We start from the raw sequence: 20,612 nt of genomic DNA, 5'->3' as shown, positions 1-20,612 counted from the left end.
TAAAATCAGATTTGCGCGAATCTCCTAGTACTACTCTCCCACAGTGATTTTCACCTTCCCACCCCTTAGGTGAAATACAAGCAGCAGCTACTCGATAGCTTTAGCGGTAATTTCTGCAGCCAAGCAGGGACTTATGTGTGTGGAACTGGCACAGTTCCTTCCCAGCAGCAATATCACTAGGCATGATTTCTGTGTATAATCCCAGGCCCAGTTCTCTCTGCTGAATTCCCTGGATCTCTGCGAATGACCCCAGCACAGGTTGCATGGCAGCTGCTGACCACCAGGGGGCAGACCCTCAACGCAGGAGCTGCCCAGCAGTGACTTCATGGGTGACACACCCCGGAACCAGAGAGGGCGGACCAGAGAGGACAGAGCCCGGTTCCTCAGGGCCACGCGATTCCACCTTCTGCAGTGTTAAGTTGTTGCTGGGACACTGTCCGCCCAGAATCTGGTTTATTGCATACTTGCGTTGCAACTTTGCAGAGTGCCCTCTCGCACTCCGGGACCACTCAGGGGATGTGGGAAAGCCCGTTTTGGTCCGATTCCCACAGGCCAGGCCGAGGGACCCCATCTTCCGGAGGGACCCCCGCTCACTCTGCAGACGCCCCCCTGCCGCTGGGTCGCCCCACGTGCAGCGGCCGGGGAGTGACAGAGGGAGGTTGGCTCCAGGGCGTGTCCGCCAGTCTCACCTAGTCCCGCCCCACCGGCCACCAGCCAAGACCGCCTGCATTAGTCCCTGCACCGGAGCCAGCGCCGCGACCCGGAAGACTTAAGCGTGAGTTTTCTTCCTTTTTCTTTTTCTTTTTTTAAATATATTTTTTATTGTTGATAGTACTACAGATATCTCCCATCCCCCTCCCTTTTCCCCTTCTCCTCTCTGCCCCTACCCATCCACTCCAGGTTTTCACTACCCTACTGCCCGTGTCCGTGGGCTGCGCATATAAGTACATAAGTTCTTTGGTTTATCTCTCCTCCTTCGCGCCTGAGTTTTCAATCCGAGCTCCGGCTGGGTGCCCAAGCACCCTACACACTGCGACCCCCGGGTGGCAGGCACATGCGCGTAACTTTCCTTCTATCAGGGTGTCTGTCTCTTCTTCCCGCCAGGTTTTTATTTCGTTTTGTTTCGCCGGTCGGATGGTATTCACTATTTGTCTCAAAACACTTTTCTCTCGCCCCTTTGAACTTGTGAGTCAAGAATTTGACAAACATGGGTGTATGTGCGTTCGCACTTTGGTCTAGAGTTGGGGGTCAGCGTCCCAAGTGTATATTACTCATCTCCTGTGTTTTGTGTTTGTTTTTCCTGTAAAACGAGGGCTGTCCAGATTAATGAAAGACTTCCCTTGTCATCTCAGAGGTAATGAACAGAATGTTGACCTCAGGTACCAGAACTCTTTCCTGCCTTTCCCACTCCTGAACCCAAAAGCTGGGATCACGCACCCACACACTCCAGGCAGGAGATGTCTGTCTTTGTGAATTTATTGTCCTAGGAGCAATACTGAGAAAGAGATGGTAGATTTAAAAAAAAAAAAAAAAAAAGCCCTGGCCTGTGTGTTCAATGGTTAGAGCCTCCGCCCACACACAGAAGGGTCATGGATTCCCAGTCAAGGGCACATAACTCAGTTGCAGGGGCATGTGCAGGAGGTACCCAATCAATGTGTCTCACATTGATGTTTCTCTCTCTCTCCTTCTCCCTCTCCCTTCCTTCCTAAAAATCAATGGAAAAAATATCCTTCGGTGAGAACTAACAGCAACAGCAACAAAAAACCACCCTGGAATTTTACAGGAAGTATAAGTCAAGCCAACTAGAGATCTCGTGGAGAACCAACATAGCAGGAAAGGGAAGTGCAGGAAAAAAGGGAAAGTCCAGGCCCTGGAGACCTGAAAACCCAGAGTGAGGCACTCAACTTTTGCCATATGGACAGTGGATGAAAGTGGAGGGCTCTTATTAGGGAGAGATGTCTGTAGGATGACTTGAGAAAGATGTAGATAAGAACACATCCTGGGAAGAAACTAACTTGGTCCCGTCTAGATATATATGAATGTAAACTAAAGGGAATGATGTGAAGGAAGATGAAGGAATGAGGTGGAAACAGAAGGGAGGAAGGCGGCAAATGCAGCAGAGAGCTTTGATATCTGTCTTAGTTTAGATGCTTCCCCAGAGCAAAGCTTGGCAGAAGAATTTGAGTACAGGTAGTTTATTTGGGAAGTGAGCTCAGAACCCAGAGTGAGTACATGGGGAGGAGGAGACAAGGAAGGTGGGAAAGGCAGTGAAGGATGAGGCATGTCGCGGAGCTGTTTTCCACTGTGGGCAGCCAGAACTCAGTTCTTCCGAGGACCCTTTGAGGACTCTAGGATGCATCTCAAGCATCCACTGAAATTAGAAGTGGGCGGAGGGGACATGGCACCAGCACCTAAGCATCTACTGCAGGATCCTTGTCACTTGGGGAAGATCCAAAGGGAAGCAAAGGGACAGAAACATTTTCTCAGTGCCCACTGTGGACCCAGCCCGGGAAAAGGCGTTTTTACATGCATTCTCTTAATCTTCAAAAACAATCCTCTAAGAGATGTATGATTTTTTTTCTACAAATGGGGAAACTGAGACTTAATTAATTTATTCAAGAGGACCTGCTCTGAGGGGGATAATGAGCTTACTTTTAGGAGCAGCAAATTTTAAAAGAGCTCCAGAAATTACAGAATGCTACCCAAATGGAGGTGGTGAACTCCCTAGTTAGACAGGATAAATTGGGAGGCATTTCTAACTCGTTTAGTCAAAGAAGGTATCAGAACAAATGCAGTTTCTGAAAGGTCACCTAACGTTTTTGTCCAGGGAAATGAAATACTAAGTCACCAGTTGCATTGATCTACCAGGCCCCACAGGATCAGCCCCTCCCCACTCCACTCAGGTCCTGCTCCTCCCTGCCCGGTTCTCTGCGGCCTCCCTGTCACTTCTCTTTGTGGGACTGCTCTTCTCTGGCAGCACCCTGTCAGGTCTCAACTAACATGTCGGGTTTCAGCTTCAATGTCACTTTCTCATAAATGCCTTCCTGTCACCGAGTCTAAAGCACTTTTCCAGTCATTCGACACATCATTATGTTTTATTTTCAACATAACACTTATTAATTGCTGCATTTTATTGATCTGTTGGTCGACCTATTTATGGTCCTTCCCCTTATAAAATACTAGGTTCAGAAAAGTGGGGACCTTGTCTGATTTGTTCCTTGCTGCACCACCAGTGCTGGCACATAGTGGGGACCCAAGAAATGGTTCTCGTCCGAATGTATTCATTCCTTCTTGTGTTCACTCACTGCTTCACCTGTTCTGATCACACTGTCTTTGCTTTTCTCTGCAGCAGCTGAGTGATCATGGCAACAACTCCCATGGTGGCTTTCGAGGCCCTTCTAAATGGAGTGACGAGCTGGGATGTCCCTGAAGGTCCCATCCCGTGTGAACTGCTTCTCATTGGAGAGGCTGCCTTCCCAGTGATGGTGAATAAGAAGGGCCAGGTCCTCATTGCTGCATCCTCCTATGGCCGAGGCCGCCTGGTGGTGGTGTCCCATGAGGGCTACCTGCTGGATGCTGGCTTAGCTCCATTTCTTCTCAATGCAGTGAACTGGCTCCGTCCCTCTCCTGGGGCTCCCGTGGGAGTGCACACCTCCCTGGAACCACTAGTTACCATCCTGCGGGGTTCTGGGATTGAGGCACAGGTTCAGCCAGAACTGGGAGACCTCTCAGGGGTTTACTGCATCAATGCCTACAATGAAACCCTGACTACAGAGCTGGTCCAGTTTGTGAAATGTGGTGGGGGCTTGCTCATTGGGGGCCAGGCCTGGTACTGGGCCAGTCAGCACGGTTGTGACAAGGTGCTATCCAGGTTCCCTGGGAACCTGGTGACCAGTGTGGCTGGAGTGTACTTCACCGACACCTATGGGGACAGAGGCCCATTCAAAGTCTCTAAGAAGGTGCCCAAGATCCCACTCCAGGTCAGGTGAGTAATATGTCCCTTCAGGGAGTCTTTCCCAGTGACCCTATTGAAATGAGGATTAACTTTCCATTCCCTTTGCCACAGTGTCTCCATTATTCCCTAAAGATCATGATCACTATTTAATAAGCCCAGAAACCAATGAGCAAATGGCAACTTTGAGAGGGGAAGTAATTTTCACAGGGTCATCAAGCTGTTGGGTCAAGGAAGGAAGCAGGATCCTACCCTGCCCACCAGAACCAGGGCCCATCAGTCACCCACTCAGCTAGACATTTTTATAAGCACATGAGTGTGAACCCTCAGGTTAGCAATTTCATTAATGATGGCTCTCCATATTGAAGGTTTTCTATCATTAGGTGAAATTTTAGGAGGTGCTTTTCAGAAGATTCTGGGATAACAGTTAAGAATGGAAGCCAAGTCTACAAGCTAAGTCTTTTAAAAACAAATACTAAAATTTTATTGGCAATACATTTCTTAATAAGATATAATGGGAGAAGATAGTGTCTTTTTAAAATTCTTTATTGTTTAAAGTATTACATATGAATTCTTTTTCCCCCATTGACCTCTTCCCACTTGACCCCATTGCCCCCCCCCCACACACACACACCCCACACCCCGGCACATGCCCTCACCCTCTCCCCCCACTGACTGTGTCCATGGGTTATGCTTATATGCATGCATACAAGTCCTTTGGTTGATCTCTTCCCCCCAACTCCCCCCACTCCTTCCCCCTGAGGTTGGAAATATCACATGATCTCACTCATATCTATATCTAAATATCTATATATCTGTATATATCTATATCTATATCTATATCTATATCTATATCTATATCTATATCTATATCTATATCTATATATAAAACCCTAAGCGACCGGAATGACCCGTCGTTATGACATGCACTTCGGGGATGGGGGTGGGGGGCAGCTGGCCCCGGCCTTGATCACCCCCCCAACCCCAATGGGGGTGGCTGGCTGGCCAACCTCCCACTGTCCCCTTCCCCTGGCTGGCCTGGCCCTGATGGGCCCCCATTGGGGCAGGGCTGGCCGGACCCCACCCATGCACAAATTCGTGCACCGGGCCTCTAGTGTGGAATATAATGAACAACATAAACTGATAAACTAAAATAGATCCAGAGACATAGAAGCATCATACAAGCTAAGTCTTATAGCTCAATGGCATTACTTTCCAAAATAAGTCTAGAATCTGTATAAGTAGAGAAAGCTACAGGTAAAACTATAGCTCTTGGTTGAGCATTGTCCTATGCACAGAAAGGTCACTGTTTGATTCCCAGTTAGGGAACTTGTCCAGGTTGCAGGTTTGGTCCCAGTCGGGGTGTGTACAGGAGGAAGCCAATCAATGTCTCTCTCACATCAGTGTTTCTCTCTCCCTCTCCCTTCCTCTCTCTCTCAAATCAATAAAAACATATTTTTATAAAAAAACAAAAACTGCTGCCTGAACCTGTATGACATTTGCCATGTTAGTTTGAAAGTCAGATGCCAAAACTAAGATACAGTCCTCATTTTCATGCTGAGAAGAAATTAAGGAGAAACTGTACAAGAGCTACTTTTTTCAATAATGTTGTGCTACTCAAATGAATAAACTATTTTTTAAACATTTGATTTAAATTTTTTTATTATGAGACAAAATTTTATAAAGATAGTTCAAATCACCTATAATCCCAATAGTCAAGATGATTACTGAAGACATGTTGATAAATGTGCTTTAAATCTTGTTTCTGTATCTGGTTTTGTTTTTTGTTTTTGCTTTGTTTTGTGTTCGGTGTTTTGTTTGTTTGTTTTGCAAATTTGGCTTATTTAGTACACAGTATCTTTTAATCTGATTAAAAAATTTTCTCCCTAAGCATTTTCCACTATCTAATTATTATCTTAATTACTACATGGTATGCTGTCTAGGGTTAACCATAACTTATTTAATCAGTTTCCTGTTGTTTGGCATTTAGAGTATCTACAAATTGGGTGTGTATTTTTTAAAAAAAGAAAAATCCTAGAATATAAAACCTCTTTTGAATTCATTACATTTTGAACATTTCTCAATAAAAAGTAGTAAGTACATCATCACATTTAAGTGAGAATTTAAAAAAAAAAAAGACTGTGCATTTGTATAAGTCTTCAAGTATAATGTTAAACAATATACTTGTAATGTGTTCCTGGATCAGAACTAGCACAAGGTGAGGGTAATTTTACAGCCTGCCTTTGCAGAAAATTAGCTCTGAGATATGTGTAAGTAGGACTACTTTCTCAGGAGTAATAGACCATCTCTTTTAGTTTAATTCACTCATATTTTCGAAATTTGAAAATATAGGAAATTCAAGCCAGACTAGTCCACATTCAGTTGACTGACATGGGAAGAGTTCATTTGGAGAATGTAGATTTTAAGATGTTCAAATAAGGTCACTACCTTACTCTTCAGTATTTCATCAAATCTAGGACAACATGGATTATAAGAGGCACCATTATTTTATGAGTCACTGAGATAGAACAAAATATGCCAATTAAATAATGATATGCCATCGATTGTTAAGAGGTGAAAAAATATGCCTTAGATGTGAAAAAAAATAAGTGGTTACATACTAAAATCCTAAATGTTATCAGTAAGAATAAGGAGCTTGGCATGAACTTTGTGCCCACACATTGATTTCTCTATGTAGTGAACTCATTTCAATGGTTCATTGACTGACTGTGACCCCTTTGTCACTTTCCAGGTGTGGGGAGGACCTCAGGCAGGACCAGCACCAGCTCCTGGAAGGGATCTCAGAGCTGGACATCAAGACAGGAGGACTCCCCTCACAGCTGCTGGTGCACGGGGCCCTGGCCTTCCCTCTGGGGTTAGATGCCTCACTCGGCTGCTTCCTGGCCGCTGCCCGCTATGGCCAGGGCCGGGTGGTCCTGGCTGCCCATGAGGGCATGCTCTGTGCTCCCAAGATGAGGCCCTTTTTGCTCAATGCTGTACGCTGGCTGTCCAGAGGCCAGACAGGCAAAGTTGGGGTGAACACAAGTCTAGAAAACCTGTGTGCCCTACTGTCGGAGCATGGCCTGGAATGCAGTCTGGAGCCCCATCTGACAAGTGGCTTGGCTGTCTACTGCTGTAAGGCTTACAGTGACAGTCAGGCTAAGCAGCTACAGGAGTTTGTGGCTGAGGGAGGGGGCTTGCTGATTGGGGGCCAGGCCTGGTGGTGGGCCTCCCAGAACCCGGGCCACTCCACGTTGGCTGGTTTCCCTGGTAACATCATCCTCAACTGCTTTGGCCTTAGCATCCTACCTCAGTCTCTCAACCCAGGGTGTTTCCCTGTCCCCAACCCCCAGATGCGGAGCTACCACTTCCGCAAGGCCCTATCGGAATTCCAGGCTGTCCTGAACCAGGGGAATAGGAACTTGGAAAAGAGCTGGCTGGCAAAACTGCGAGGTGATGGGGCCGCCTTCCTGCAGATCCCTGCTGAGGGGGTCCCTGCGTACATGTCCATGCACCGACTTATAAGGAAAATGCTGCAGTTGTCCGGCCTCCCAGCTGTGAGCCGGAAAAACCCAGTGGCCAGTGATTCCCTTGAGGCTACAGTGCTCTGCCTAGCCACTGAGCTGGTACATTCTGGGACTGACTGTTCCAAGCTGGTGCAGGGTTGGGGAACCAGGACCTGCCACTCCAGCCTGGACCCCTCAGTACACTCCATTGCTGTGGACATCGATGGAAACAACCCAGGTATGGAGCTAGAGGAGAGTGCTGGGAGCTCTGCAGGACCCGGGGGAAGGTTGGGTTAACAGATGCTGAAGCCCAGGCAGGCAGCTCTATTCTCTACCAACTACTTTCAGGAAGAGGGGTTGGGGTCTTAGAGTTTAGAAGGGATGAGAGCAAGAAGCATGGATGAGTTAAGTGAGGTATGCAGGAAAGGGCCTGCACCTGTGGAAGGGGCTGTGCTGCTCCAGTGGGGAGAACTCAGCCTTTCCTATGGCTTTTCTCAGGCAACGGTGAGTGCTGGGTGAGTACTGGACTCTACGTCCTAAATGGACAAAATGCAGAAGTCTCACTGTCTGAAGCTGTGGCCGATACCGGCCTGAAGGTAAGGCCAGAACATCCACTACCCACATCCCCAAACCTCAGGGCTGCTTTATTCTCATCCAGCTCATGGCAATGCTACCAGGAACACGGGTAGCTCATTTTACAGGTTTCTCAGGGGATGCAGCTAAATTTCAGAGTGCCTAAGGCAGTGAGTGACGACGCCAGAGTGCTAACATCAGATCCAGCACTCAGACCTAAGCCACAATTTCCACACATGGTGATGTTTGCCTCCCAACAGGAATGTGGAGAGCACACTGCCTTTCTGGGTTTTACCTCTTTACCTTGACACCTGAAGGGTATATTTAATCTGGTCACTCACTACACTCAGAATTTAAATTCCTCCTGCCTCAATTCTGAAAGTCACTTCCTTCCACAGCTAGGGTTTCTTTTGTATCAGGCTCCTTTCTGGAACTCACATTAAACCTAAGAAAAGCAAGTCCAGGACTCCTAACAGAGAAGTACTCAGTCCTGGAGGGGAGGGGGGAGCGGGGAGGGGGAGAGGGGCAAGCCTGACAAAGGAGAGAGACTCAGGTCTCCCCCTCAGGCCAGATCCTGCTGCCTGTGGTCACACCTCCTGTCTGTATACAGGACCCCACAGGCTCATCCTCAGCATCAAACTCAACACACTGGTTTAGGATCCAGTAGAAGAGGTTCTTCCTGATGCGAAGGCATGTGGGACCTAGTCATAATCAGCCTCAGGAGCTGTTCTAATCCCTAGAAAAGTGACTCTTCGTGCTTCAGTCCATGTTACTTTTGAAGTGCTAAAATATCATAGGTTTCCATGCGTAGCTCAGAGAAAAGGGAAGGTGGAGTTTGTCTAATTTTTTTCTATTATGATTTACAATACAATATTATTTTATATTAGTTTCATGTGTGTAGCATAGTAGTTAGACAATCATATACTTTATACATAGTATTCCCCTCAATAATTCAAATACCCACCTGGCACCATACATAGTTGTTACAATATTATTGACTATATTCCCTATGTTGTACTTGGCATCCCCATGACTACTTTATAACTACCGATCTGTACTTCCCAATCCCTTCAGCTATTTCATCCAGTCCCCCAAACCCCATCCCCTCTGGCAACCATCAATCTTTTCTCTGTATCTATGTCTGTTTCAATTTTGTTTGTTCATTATTTTGTTCTTTAGATTCCACACATAAGTGAAATCAAATGGTATTTGTCTTACTCTGGCTAACTCATTTCACTTAGCATAATATCTTTTAGGTCCATCCATGCTATCGCAAATGGTAAGTTTTTTTTTTTATGGCTGAGTAATGTTCCACTGTATATTTGTACCACAGCTTTTTTATCCACTCTTCTATTGATGGGCATTTGGGTTGCTTTCATATCTCAGCAACTGTAAATAATGCTGCAATGAACATAAGGATCATATATTTTTTTGATTTAGTGCTTTGAGTTTACATATATATATATATATACATACACATATATACGCATATATATATACACATACATACACACACACATATATGTGTGTGTGTGTATATATATATATATACATGAAGTGAAATAGTGGAATCACTGGGTCATAAGACAGTTCCATGTTTAATTTTTTAAGGAAACTCCATACTGTTTTCCACAATGGCTGCACCAGTCTGAACTCCCACCAACAGTCCCCATCCTCACCAACACCTGTTGTTTCTTGATATATTGATGATAGCCATTCTGACAGATGTGAGTTGGTTTCTCACTGTGGTTTTAATTTGCATTTCTTTGATAATTAGTGACATTAAGCATCTCTTCATATCTTTTGGTCATCTGTATGTCCTCTTTAGATAAGTGTCTATTCAGGTCCTTTGCCCATTTTTTAATTGGATTATTTGTTTTTGCTGTTGAGTTGTATGAGTTCTTTATAACTTTTTTATATTAAGCCCTTATCAGATATATCATTGGCCAATATCTTCTCCCATTCAGTAGGTTGTCTTTTTGTTTTGTTGATGGTTTCCTTTGTTGTGCAAAAGCTTTTTCATTTGATGTAGTCCCATTTGTTTATTTTTTCTTTTGTTTCCCTTGCCTGAGGAGATATAGCAGAAGAAATATTGCTACGAGAAATATCTGATACTTCAGTATGTTTTTTCCTAAGTTTTTTATGGTTTCGAGTCTCATATTTAAGCTTTAATCTATTTTGAGTTTATTTTTATATATGGTGTTAGGAGGTAGTCTGGTTTCATATTTTTGCATGTACCTGTCCAATTTTCCCAACACCATTTATTAAATCAACTGGCTTTACCCCATTGTATGTTCTTGCCTCTTTTGTTGTGCATGGCATGGGTTTATTTCTGAGCTTTCTCATCTGTCCCATTGATCTATGTGCATGTTTTATGCCAGTACCATACTATGATTACTATGGCCTATAATATAGTTTGATCTTTTGCTGCATGAAACAACTCTCAATCAAGTGAGCCACACAGGCCAGGGCTAGTTCCTTGCTTTTCATCACTGAATATTTCATGCCAATCCCTCTGGCTGGAAATGTTTCTGTTGAGAAATAACTGACAGCTTATGGGAGCTCTCTTGTAGGTAACTATCTTTCTCTCACTGCTTTTAAGATTCTCTGTCTTTAAACTTTGATTTTTACAGTCAGCTGTTAGGTGGGCTCCTCTTCCCAGCACTGGTACTCTGGGCTTGGGAGCTCGGAGTTGAGTTGATACCCACGTTCTTCAGGGGGTACCTTTGCAGCTGAGATATCCTTTGGTATTCTCAACTGCTGCACATGGCTTCAAGACCAGCCCTTTCACCTCTCTGCCCTTCCTACCAGTCTCCATGTGGATTCTGCAAATCCTTATTTATAAGACTTCTGTTCAGGTAGTCTTTAGTTCATCATTCAGGTTGATTGTTCTGTATTTAGTTGTAATTTTGATTTGGTCTTGGGAGGAGGTGAGTGTAACTTCCACTTACTCTGCCACCATATTGGAGCTCTTGGAGTTTTTCTAATATCCTTCATGTACACAACACCGCAGGTACAGATTGGATGCCACACCGATGACTTGAACAATGCCAGCAAGTTGTCTCGAGCCCCTATGGTGTCTCACCGATGGTGTATGAACAAGACCAAACAGTCAGTCTCTTGCCTCTGGGGTGGCCTTTTCTATGTCATCGTGCCCAAAGGCAGTAAACTGGGACCCATGTCCATCACTATTAAGAGTGCTGTGCCTGCCCCATATTACAAGCTGGGTAAGTGAACTGGACATTGAGGGAAGAAGGAGCACTAAGGATGCTGTAGTAGTTTAGGGGCTGGTTGCTAAGGAGGAGAGGGAGAGGGATGGGTGGACAGAAGGAGGAAGAACTGTTCAAGGTTGAAGTGGAGGCAGGAGAAATTGAACACCCTGTGCCTATGGAGACTTCAGGGTAGAACCAAAGGAAGGATCTGGAGGCCTGTCCTTCCCTTCATAGGAGACCCACATGATAATAATTCATTATTTCAGTGTCCTCTTCCTAGAGTTCAAGTTGTGTTTTTCAGCTCAAGGGAAGTTGGGGAAGTGGTTGAGAGATCCATGATATTTATTCGTAGGTAAGACATCCCAGGAGGAGTGGAAGAGCTGTATTCAGGAGAGCCTGGCTCCCTGGGGAGAGCTGGCAACAGACAACATCATCTTGACGGTGCCAACTGAAAACCTCCGGACCCTGGAGGACCCTGAGCCTGTGCTCCGCCTCTGGGATAAGATGATGCAGGCTATAGCCAGATTGGCAGCTCAGCCTTTCCCGTTCCACCGTCCGGAGAGGATTGTTGCTGATGTACAAATCTCAGCTGGTGGGTGTTCCAGGGAAGGACTCCTAGTCAGTGGACACCATTTATCATTTTGCCTTTTTAAATGTCCAATGTGGGAAAGGCATAATTTTACCAATAAAAGTAAAAAGCCATAAAAGACGTGGACCTTGATGGGATGCAAAAATGTTTACATGTGAGAAGGTAAATCATTTACATCTACAAGGTGAGATTTCACAGGATGGGTAGAACAATCTCAGGAAAAATGGTTCTAGGAGTTCACAGATGACACTGAGGGTTGTTTCAAGGAGAGGCTAAAATAGAAACATTTCCTTCCAGCATAAGTCAGAGTGGCAATGAAAATAGGGAGAAGAGAGGTTTATATTAAGTATTGAGTGGTTTAGAGGAAAGAGGGAATCTAAAGAAAAAATAAGGAAGTCTGGTTCCAAGTGGAAAAAATTCCTCTGGAATTTCAGTGTGATCTTTTAAAAAGGACAAGATTCTGTCTGTTAAAGAGTATACATCTAGACAGCAGTGGTTTGCATAGGTGAAGAGATGATGCTGTTCTAGCCTTGAGGATCTCAAATTCAGACACAGGACATAATGTCACAGCCTTGCACCCAGAGGAAACACACAAAAATGAAGAAATGAATTATACCAAGAATGTCTGTGTGAAGTATATAGGAAAGCCATTTACTTTCCAATGAGCACAGAGATTCTGGAATAGAGAGGAATGAAGGGAGATGGGTTTAGGTACCCCACCTCATGCCTCCTCTCTTTCTTTTTGGTTCCCAGGCTGGATGCATTCAGGGTACCCCATCATGTGCCACCTGGAATCAGTGCAGGAGCTCATCAATGAGACCAACATGAGAAGCAGAGGTCTGTGGGGAGCCATCCATGAGCTGGGCCACAACCAGCAGCGGCATGGGTGGGAGTTCCCCCCGCACACCACTGAGGCCACTTGCAACCTCTGGTCAGTCTATGTGCATGAGACAGTCTTGGGAATCCCCAGGGCTCAGGCCCACCCTGCTCTGAGCCCTCCAGAACGAGAGAAGAGGATCAAAGAGCACCTGGGCAAGGGAGCCCCCCTGTGTAACTGGAATGTGTGGACAGCTCTGGAAACATATCTACAGGTACTCAGCCAAGATTCAGTGAGGTGGGGGCCATAAGACCCCTCTGTTATGTAACATTCTTCACCAGCCCAGGCCCACCACCTCCCCTGGACATGAGAGACTGGGCCATATGGTGATGCTTCTCAGCTTATACATTTCTACATGGAGAAGGTTATACCTGTTCCATTCGCCTCCTATAATTTTGCAATCATAAGTAAGAGGAAATGAAAAGTGTTATGAAAAAGTAAGTAGAGAAAAATGCAGCCTATTGGTATTTTGACCAAGGGCAGAAGTTGAGTTAGGCTTTCTTGAGATTGAATCATACCTCTTCCACTCACTGGTTTTGACCTTGGTCACCTAATAAGTACTCCAGAAATGTTCATTGTTTGCTTTGCTTTGTTTTACCTCACCTTAGTTTTATGGGTCAAGTGTTATATCCCTTCATAGTAACGGTGACATGTCTGTCTATGGGACAATTGCAGGAAGGCATGATAGGAGATGAGGCTGTTAAGGAGATTCTCAGACTTACATCATCCCACTTGAACCCAAAATGCTTTAAGAATGAATAAATAAACAAACCAACCAACCAAGTGGAAGGAAGCCCTGAACCAGGTCTGCTTTATATGAAATTAACATAAGTCCCTGTCTCCGTCCCCAGTCCTGCTTGGGATTTTAATAGTTTGGAGTTGTCAAAGCTGTTCTTCATATCAGATCTCCTATGCTGTCCACCTGAACCCTATAGACAGGGACACTTTTCACAGAGGCACATGCTAAGTTGAGGAGTTTAAACTGCCAATCCAATATCATACATTTAAAGGATGGACCCAGAACTTAAAATCAGAAGTTAATGATGAGTTGCTCTTTTTTGTTTCTTCTTTCACTCATTTTCTAAAGAGTGGATGTCAATGAAATAACTTTGCATTGCATCCATTCTGTATTCTTATATAGCCAGTCCAAGGGTCTATAACAGGGGTGGACAAACTTTTTGACTCGAGGGCCACAATGGGTTCTTAAACTGGACCGGAGGGCCGGAACAAAAGCATGGATGGAGTGTTTGTGTGAACTAATATAAATTCAAAGTAAACATCATTACATAAAAGGGTACGGTCTTTTTTTTTTTTTAGTTTTATTCATTTCAAACGGGCCGGATCCGGCCCGCGGGCCGTAGTTTGCCCACAGCTGGTCTATAAGGTAACAGGCCTTAAATGGTAGAAGGTTGCCATTGAAGTTGGAAGTTAAAAACCTAATTCTGCCCTCCCCACATACCCACTCACCGTAGAGCCCTGAATATCATTTTGCAAAAGCTATGGGCACACTTATCATCTCGGAGTCTGAGCCTCTGCCTCAAGACAAGCAGACACCTGCTTTCTGTACCTGAGAGATTTCTGCTCACCATCACTCCTCCCACTCAGGCCTTAACTCAGGTCCTCATTATTCTTCCTTGTGTATTCCAGAAGCCTCCTAAATTGTTCCAGCATCTTGCTTTTACCTCTACCACCCACCTTCCAAAACAATCTTAATATTCCACATTTAACACTTTCCGAATGTTCTGCTTTCCATACAGGATGAAGTGTAGAAGACCCTTTATCAGCACCTCCAGCTCCAGCTCCATTTCCTCACCTCCATAATTACCCTCTAGTATACCAGGCTGCTTTCCGCTATGAGCATATCTCGCTGTTCCAGGCTTCTGTGCCTCCCCATGTTTCCTTCCTGCAGCCTCAACTTGCTTGAACGTCTTGTCTATTACCTGTCAGATCACCTGTCAAAATTCAGCTCTATTAACCTCTTCTCCCTATATCATCCCAAATATGTACAAAATGAAGGTTTCTCATCTCACTAGGGCTCAAACCTGTCTGATGCCAAGGAAAACAGTTAGGATCTGGGGATCTAATTTTTTAATTAAAGACAATAATAATAATAATAACAACAACTGTCATTTATTGAGTATATACCCCTTGTCAGATATTAGGTTCTCATGATGTCCCCTACTGGATTCAGGGAGTATAGGTTTGTGGCCAGATTCTGGAATTACTGGATAATAGGAGGTTGGAATGAGCCAATGGGATTGTATTTATGTGCAGAGGTCAGGTGGAGAGACAGGGACAGATAATAGGAGTGAAGCTTATAAATGATTAAGAGGAAATAATCACCATAAATGACATATCCTTTTTTAAAAATATATTTTTATTGATTTCAGAGAGGAAGGGAGAGGGAGAGAGAGATAGAATCATGATGAGAATCATTGATTGGCTGCTTCCTGCACGCCTCCTGATGGAGATGAAGCCCACAACCCGGGCATGTGCCCTGACTAGGAATCGACTGTGATCTGGTTCATAAGTCGATGTTGAACCACTGAGCCACACCAGTAGGGCCGTAAAGGACATATTCTTATGAACAAGCATGTTGCCGTTACTTTTGGAAACTTGATGTCTCATCCTGCCCCTTCTTTCTCTTCTCAGCTCCAGGAGGTCTTTGGATGGGAGCCATTCACCCAACTGTTTGCTGAGTACCAGACCCTACCCAGCATCCCCAAAGACAACACTGGCAAAATGAATCTGTGGGTGAGGAAGTTCTCTGAAAAAGTGCAGAAGAATCTGGCTCCATTCTTTAAGGCCTGGGGCTGGCCCATCCAGAAGGAAGTGGCTGAGAGCCTGGCTTGTCTGCCTTGGTGGGAAGAAAACCCCCTGCGGGTTCACATCCATACTGAGGAGTAAAATGTACAGAGTCACTTGGGGACAGGAATGGTCACTGGCCAGCTCCACCACCCATGTACCTTGAGCCTGAATCCTACTTCCTTCCCTGTCTTCAGAAAGGCAGTGAAGGTCCAAAGACAAAATGAAGACAACTTTCTCAGGAAAATACTTTGGTACTTCTCTGTATTGTTTCTCTGCTTATACTGTCACTCTCCCCAGGAGTTGTGCTTCACCATCCTAGTCCTCCAGTGGAAGAATTTTCGTCTTGGCATCTTAAGGTCCTGCAGGCTCTTTGTTTCTATTTTTGACCAATATTTCTAAAGACCATGGATTACCATAATAATCTGATATCACTCCCTCACTACTGACTGAACAAGGATCTTAATTTCTTGTGCTTTGAGAACTTTTCTAATAGCAGGAGAGACAGGGTGGTATAGTGGAGAGAGCTTTTGGCTCTATGGAAAACCATTTAACCTCTCTGTGCTTCTGTATTCTTTTTTTTTTCTTGTTTCAAAATAAAAGTAGTGATTTCATAAATGTTTACCTTTCAATGTTTGACCCCAGAGCATATTCAATATACATCTAAACTTAAAGCCCTCCTAATGACTCAGGTACCCATGACATGGGGATAAAAATGTATTACTTGATAATGGTGAATGTGTTTGCACCATAACATGTACCCATGTGTAAGGGTATCCTTAAGCTTTCTCCAGGTCCCAGTTTTGTGTGGACAACCTGAAAACTGAATCTCACTTCTGAGTTGACCACCCTGAGGTTGGCATTCAGTCCTCGTGTAAGAGATTGTAATGAATATCAGTGTCACTCCTACTGCATTGTCGAGATCCTAGCCTATCCTTTATCCTTTCTCCTGCCTCTGGAAGGATGCTTGACTATAATCTAAACCTGTCATCAGAAAAGCTCAACTGAAACATTTTCCACCTTCCTCAAGTCCTCGAAAGTTTGTGATTAAAGTGAGGTGACCCCTGTCTTTGCTCACAGAGGATTTACCCTGGGGCAGACCCTGCTGGTTTCACATCGCTTTCCTCACAGTCAGTGGGCTCCACATGAGTCATGACAGTGAAAACACAAGCCAGTTTTCCACTGGTGGTAAAGATAAGATAGCAGATGGTCACCACCGCCTCCACCTCTGGAATTCCATGATTGTGAAACCATATACTCTTGTTGTTTCTTTTTCATTTTTATTCACTGATTGATTTTTAGAGAGAGAAAAAAAACATTGATTTGTTGTTCCACTTATTTATGCACTCATTGATTGATTCTTATATGTGCCCTGACCAGGATCTAACCCACAACCTTGGGTGGATGCTCTAACCCAGTGGTCGGCAAACTCATTAGTGAACAGAGCCAAATATCAACAGTACTTCTTCAAAATAGACTCGCCCAGGCTGAAAACCGACTTCTGCGCATGGGCCACAAAGTTTCAATCGCACTGTACGTGCACCTGCATGTGTTATTTTGTGGGAGAGCCATACTCAAGGGGCCAAAGAGCCACATGTGGCTCGCGAGCCGCAGTTTGCTGACCACGCCTCTAACCAATTGAGCTACCCAGCCAGGACACAGTCTTGATTTTAAAGAAACCTTTGGATAAAGAGGGGAAAAATTGTCATAAACAAAGAATTTGGGTTTTTTCCCAGCTTTGGAAAGACAGGAATCTGATCAGAATGACCAATGGCTGGGTGACTCCTCTTTTAAAGTCTCAATTTAATGACCTATGCTTACTGTTTACCTGAAGTCATGCCTCCCATCATGCTTTATTTAATAATTCTCATCACATTTGAAATTAATGCTTGTTTAATGTTCTTTTCCCTCACTAGGCTGTGCATTTCATGAAGGCAGGGCTGAGCCTGCATTTCTCAGGACTTTATTTCCAATACATATCAAAGTGCCTGGCACATCAAAAGTTTTCCATAGGTATTTGTGTACTCAATAAAGGTATACAAGACTGATTAAGGATTCCCAACTACTATCCCAACTAAATACCCTATAGAGTCCTATGATAATTACTGAAATTCAAAAGAAATTTTTCCATTAATCTAGAAGGAAGTTTCCATATCACTTTAATTTTTCCTCCACTTTCTTCTATCTCAGACCTAGCTACATAAAAATTTTGGTTATATTGGTTGACAGACTGGATGGAAGGAAACTTTCCTTTGGTTTCCTCCCCACCCCATTTATATATTAAAGATTCAGTACTTTCAAGAATGTTTGTAGAAAATTTTTTGTAGGGATGATGATGGAAACTTTCAAGGGAAATCATCAGTTATTAATTTAATTTTTTAGGCCTTGACATTTTATAGTCTCTGTCTTCACTTCTTCCCATACTGGTTTCTTTTCTCACCTTATTTGAACTTCAGCCAGCATTAATTTTTGAGTGGTTTTTCTTTCTTGTGAAAGATCACTTTTCCTGGCCCTGCTATATGTCATTATATTCCAGATCAAAGGCATTCCCCTAAATCAAGATGATCCCCAAATCTCTTTATGACATCAACCAAAATAACTTGAGTTCTTTCCTATCTGTCCTCAAGATGGCATTCTAAGCACAGACTCCAGCCTCTTCAACCCCTGGCTGTAAATTACTAGAAAGACAAGGTCTTTTCAAAACCTCTAACACAGCAATGGAAAACCAGAAAGCAGGCTCCTTTTAAAAGATCTAGGGAGATGGTATCACATGGTTAAAGAAAACCAAGAACTTGCCTAATACAAAGTGCTTTCAGAGCAGCTGTGGCCACAGGAGTTGTCCCAAGTCCAGGGGAAGTGGATTGGAGGAACTGGTAAATCTCAAGTATGCAAAGATGACCCAGTTCTAATAAATCTAATATGTTCGCTAAATTCAGATTACATGAGAAAAATTTATGATCATGCCAAAAGATAATTTGCAGCACAGTCCAGTAGAAAAAAATGTCCTGTAACAAATAGTGCATCTACCAGAAACCTTTAGCAAGCATTATACTCAGTAGTAAAAAGTTAGAAGCATTCACATTAAATTCAAGAACATGAGAAGAATGTTCACTCTTAATCTATCTTCAATATATCCTTGGAAGTCCTTATTAATGTGTGGAGAGCAGCTACAGTGTTTGAACAGGTTCAAGCCTTGGACTAATGAGAGGGCACGGTCCTCTCGTGGCAAAGCCACGTGCAAGTCCTAGCTTGGAGGGCAAAGCCTTCCCAGAACAATTATAGCCAAAGGCTATAGTTGTCAGCTTGACCTTATGATCCCAATCTGTGTTTCACGTGCCTAAGTGATATAGGCTGCAGAAGGTGCAGCAAGTAAACAAAGCTTGATCAGGTGCATGTAATTGAGTAGATTCGAAACCCGTGAAAACATTGTAAACATCTTGACCATTCCCTTACTTTTTTGCCTCGTGGAATCTGGCTATAAAATAAAGACTTGGCTTGCAGGCTGTGGCACTGTCTCTCCATCAGAGAGGGCAGCATCCATCTAGCCCCAGCTTTATATTCTTGTCTATCTTCTCCATCCTTCATCACCCCCTCTCAGGTTCACCCATGGTTGTGCTGGCTCGGCACATTAATGCATTAAGATAAGAAAATTAAGCAAACTGAAAAGGAAGAAACAAAATAGTTTTATTTTCAGAAAAATATGGTCCTCTATATTTTGGGGGTGTAGCAATAGACTTAGCTGATAAATTGGAAGTGATGGAGACAGGTAAAGAGAGATCAAGGATGACACCTAGGCTCTCGGCTTGAGCTGTCAGAGTTTTTCATACTATAACTGAGATAGTGGGAAATGAGAGTGTGAGATTAAGAGAAAATATCAAATAGACAGTTTGATATATGAGTCTAGACTAGACTTTAGAGGTTTAGAGTACAGAATTAAGAGAAGATATTAGATAGGCAGTTTGATAGATGAGTCTAGACTTCAGAGTAGAGGTCAGGTCTGAAAATGTAAATTTAGAACTTACCAGAATGTAGATGGTATTCAAAGTTTTAGGCTGAGTTGAATTCTTTAAGAAGGAGCACACTGAGAATGCTGCAGGCCAACATTTTGAAGCAAGCAAATGGGAAGGACTAGCCTAGTGAGATAAAAAGGAAAGCCCAAATTTATGATAGTATCACAAAAATGTGGGGAAGAAAATATACTTTTTAAGCAGAGGGGGAGGGCAATGACAATAGTCATATGTTGTTAAAAAGTCATAAAAATGTCATGTAAAATGAAGGTTGAGAGGTAACTTTGGGATCAGTGCTCATGGAGGCAGTTGGTGATCTCATCAAGGTAGGTGGTGGCTGAGTCAGAAACCCAACTGGAGCAGGTTGAGGAGAATGGGAGATGAGGGATTCAAGACAACTCATATTCAAAATGCTTTACATTTTTCTTGGTAAGGAAGCAAAGAAACAGGTAACTGGAGGGTTAAAGGGTCAAGGGAAGAGTTTGTTTTTTAAAATAATGACATATTAGAGAATACTTATATATAGTTGCGAATAATCCAGCATGGAGGGAGAAATTGTGGGTTATATGTTTTAAATGGGGAAAAGTACATTATATTTAGTTTATATGAGAATATAGTTTTTAAGTAAAGGAAAAGAGATTAGATAGATCATGATCCATAGGTCAGCCAGAAAAACTGATTTTCTATCATCTCAATTCGATTTTATTATATGCTTGATATTTGGAGACTAATGTGTAAATGATATTTTTTCTTTTAATGAACTATAATTAGCTGAGATTTTTTTTAATCTTCACCCAAGGATATGTGTTTTTGAAATTAATTTTAGAGAGAGAGGCAGAGAAAATGAGAGAGAGAGAGAGAGAGAGAGAGAGACAGAGACATTGTGTGAGAGAGAAACAATGATCTGTTGCCTCCTGTACACAACCTGATCAGGGATCGAACCCCCAACCTGGGTATGTGCCCTGACCAGGAATCAAAGGTGCGACCTTTTGGTGGATGAAAGGATACTCCAACCACACCAGCCAGTGCTGTTTTTATAATAAAACATCTGGGGGAGGCAGGTTCCCCTAATACTAGCACCTTACTTCTCA

At 43.6% G+C, this 20,612-nt stretch overlaps 1 protein-coding gene across 2 annotated transcripts; it reads left to right on the top strand.

Moving 5' to 3' along the window:
- The first annotated feature begins 316 nt into the window (after nucleotides 1-316).
- On the top strand, nucleotides 317-16,132 carry TCAF2 (TRPM8 channel-associated factor 2). 2 transcript variants are annotated; one of them, XM_005862804.2, is made up of 8 exons: nucleotides 336-775; nucleotides 3,350-3,985; nucleotides 6,705-7,696; nucleotides 7,957-8,054; nucleotides 11,045-11,258; nucleotides 11,596-11,835; nucleotides 12,586-12,923; nucleotides 15,362-16,132. In XM_005862804.2, exons 2-8 carry the CDS (start codon nucleotides 3,363-3,365, stop codon nucleotides 15,614-15,616), a joined length of 2,760 nt encoding a protein of 919 aa, XP_005862866.1. In that variant the 5' UTR covers nucleotides 336-775; nucleotides 3,350-3,362; the 3' UTR covers nucleotides 15,617-16,132. The 2 variants fall into 2 exon arrangements, with proteins under 2 accessions (XP_014392360.1, XP_005862866.1); XM_014536874.1 differs by lacking the exons at nucleotides 7,957-8,054; nucleotides 11,045-11,258 and having other exon boundaries at nucleotides 317-775.
- The last annotated feature ends 4,480 nt before the right edge of the window (nucleotides 16,133-20,612 follow it).

Source organism: Myotis brandtii, unplaced genomic scaffold (genome assembly GCF_000412655.1).
Source record: "Myotis brandtii unplaced genomic scaffold, ASM41265v1 scaffold168, whole genome shotgun sequence".
In the NCBI taxonomy this organism is placed as follows: Eukaryota; Metazoa; Chordata; class Mammalia; order Chiroptera; family Vespertilionidae; genus Myotis; species Myotis brandtii.
The sequence above is the reverse complement of the archived record's forward strand: the minus strand, read 5'-3'. Positions and strand labels throughout refer to the sequence as shown.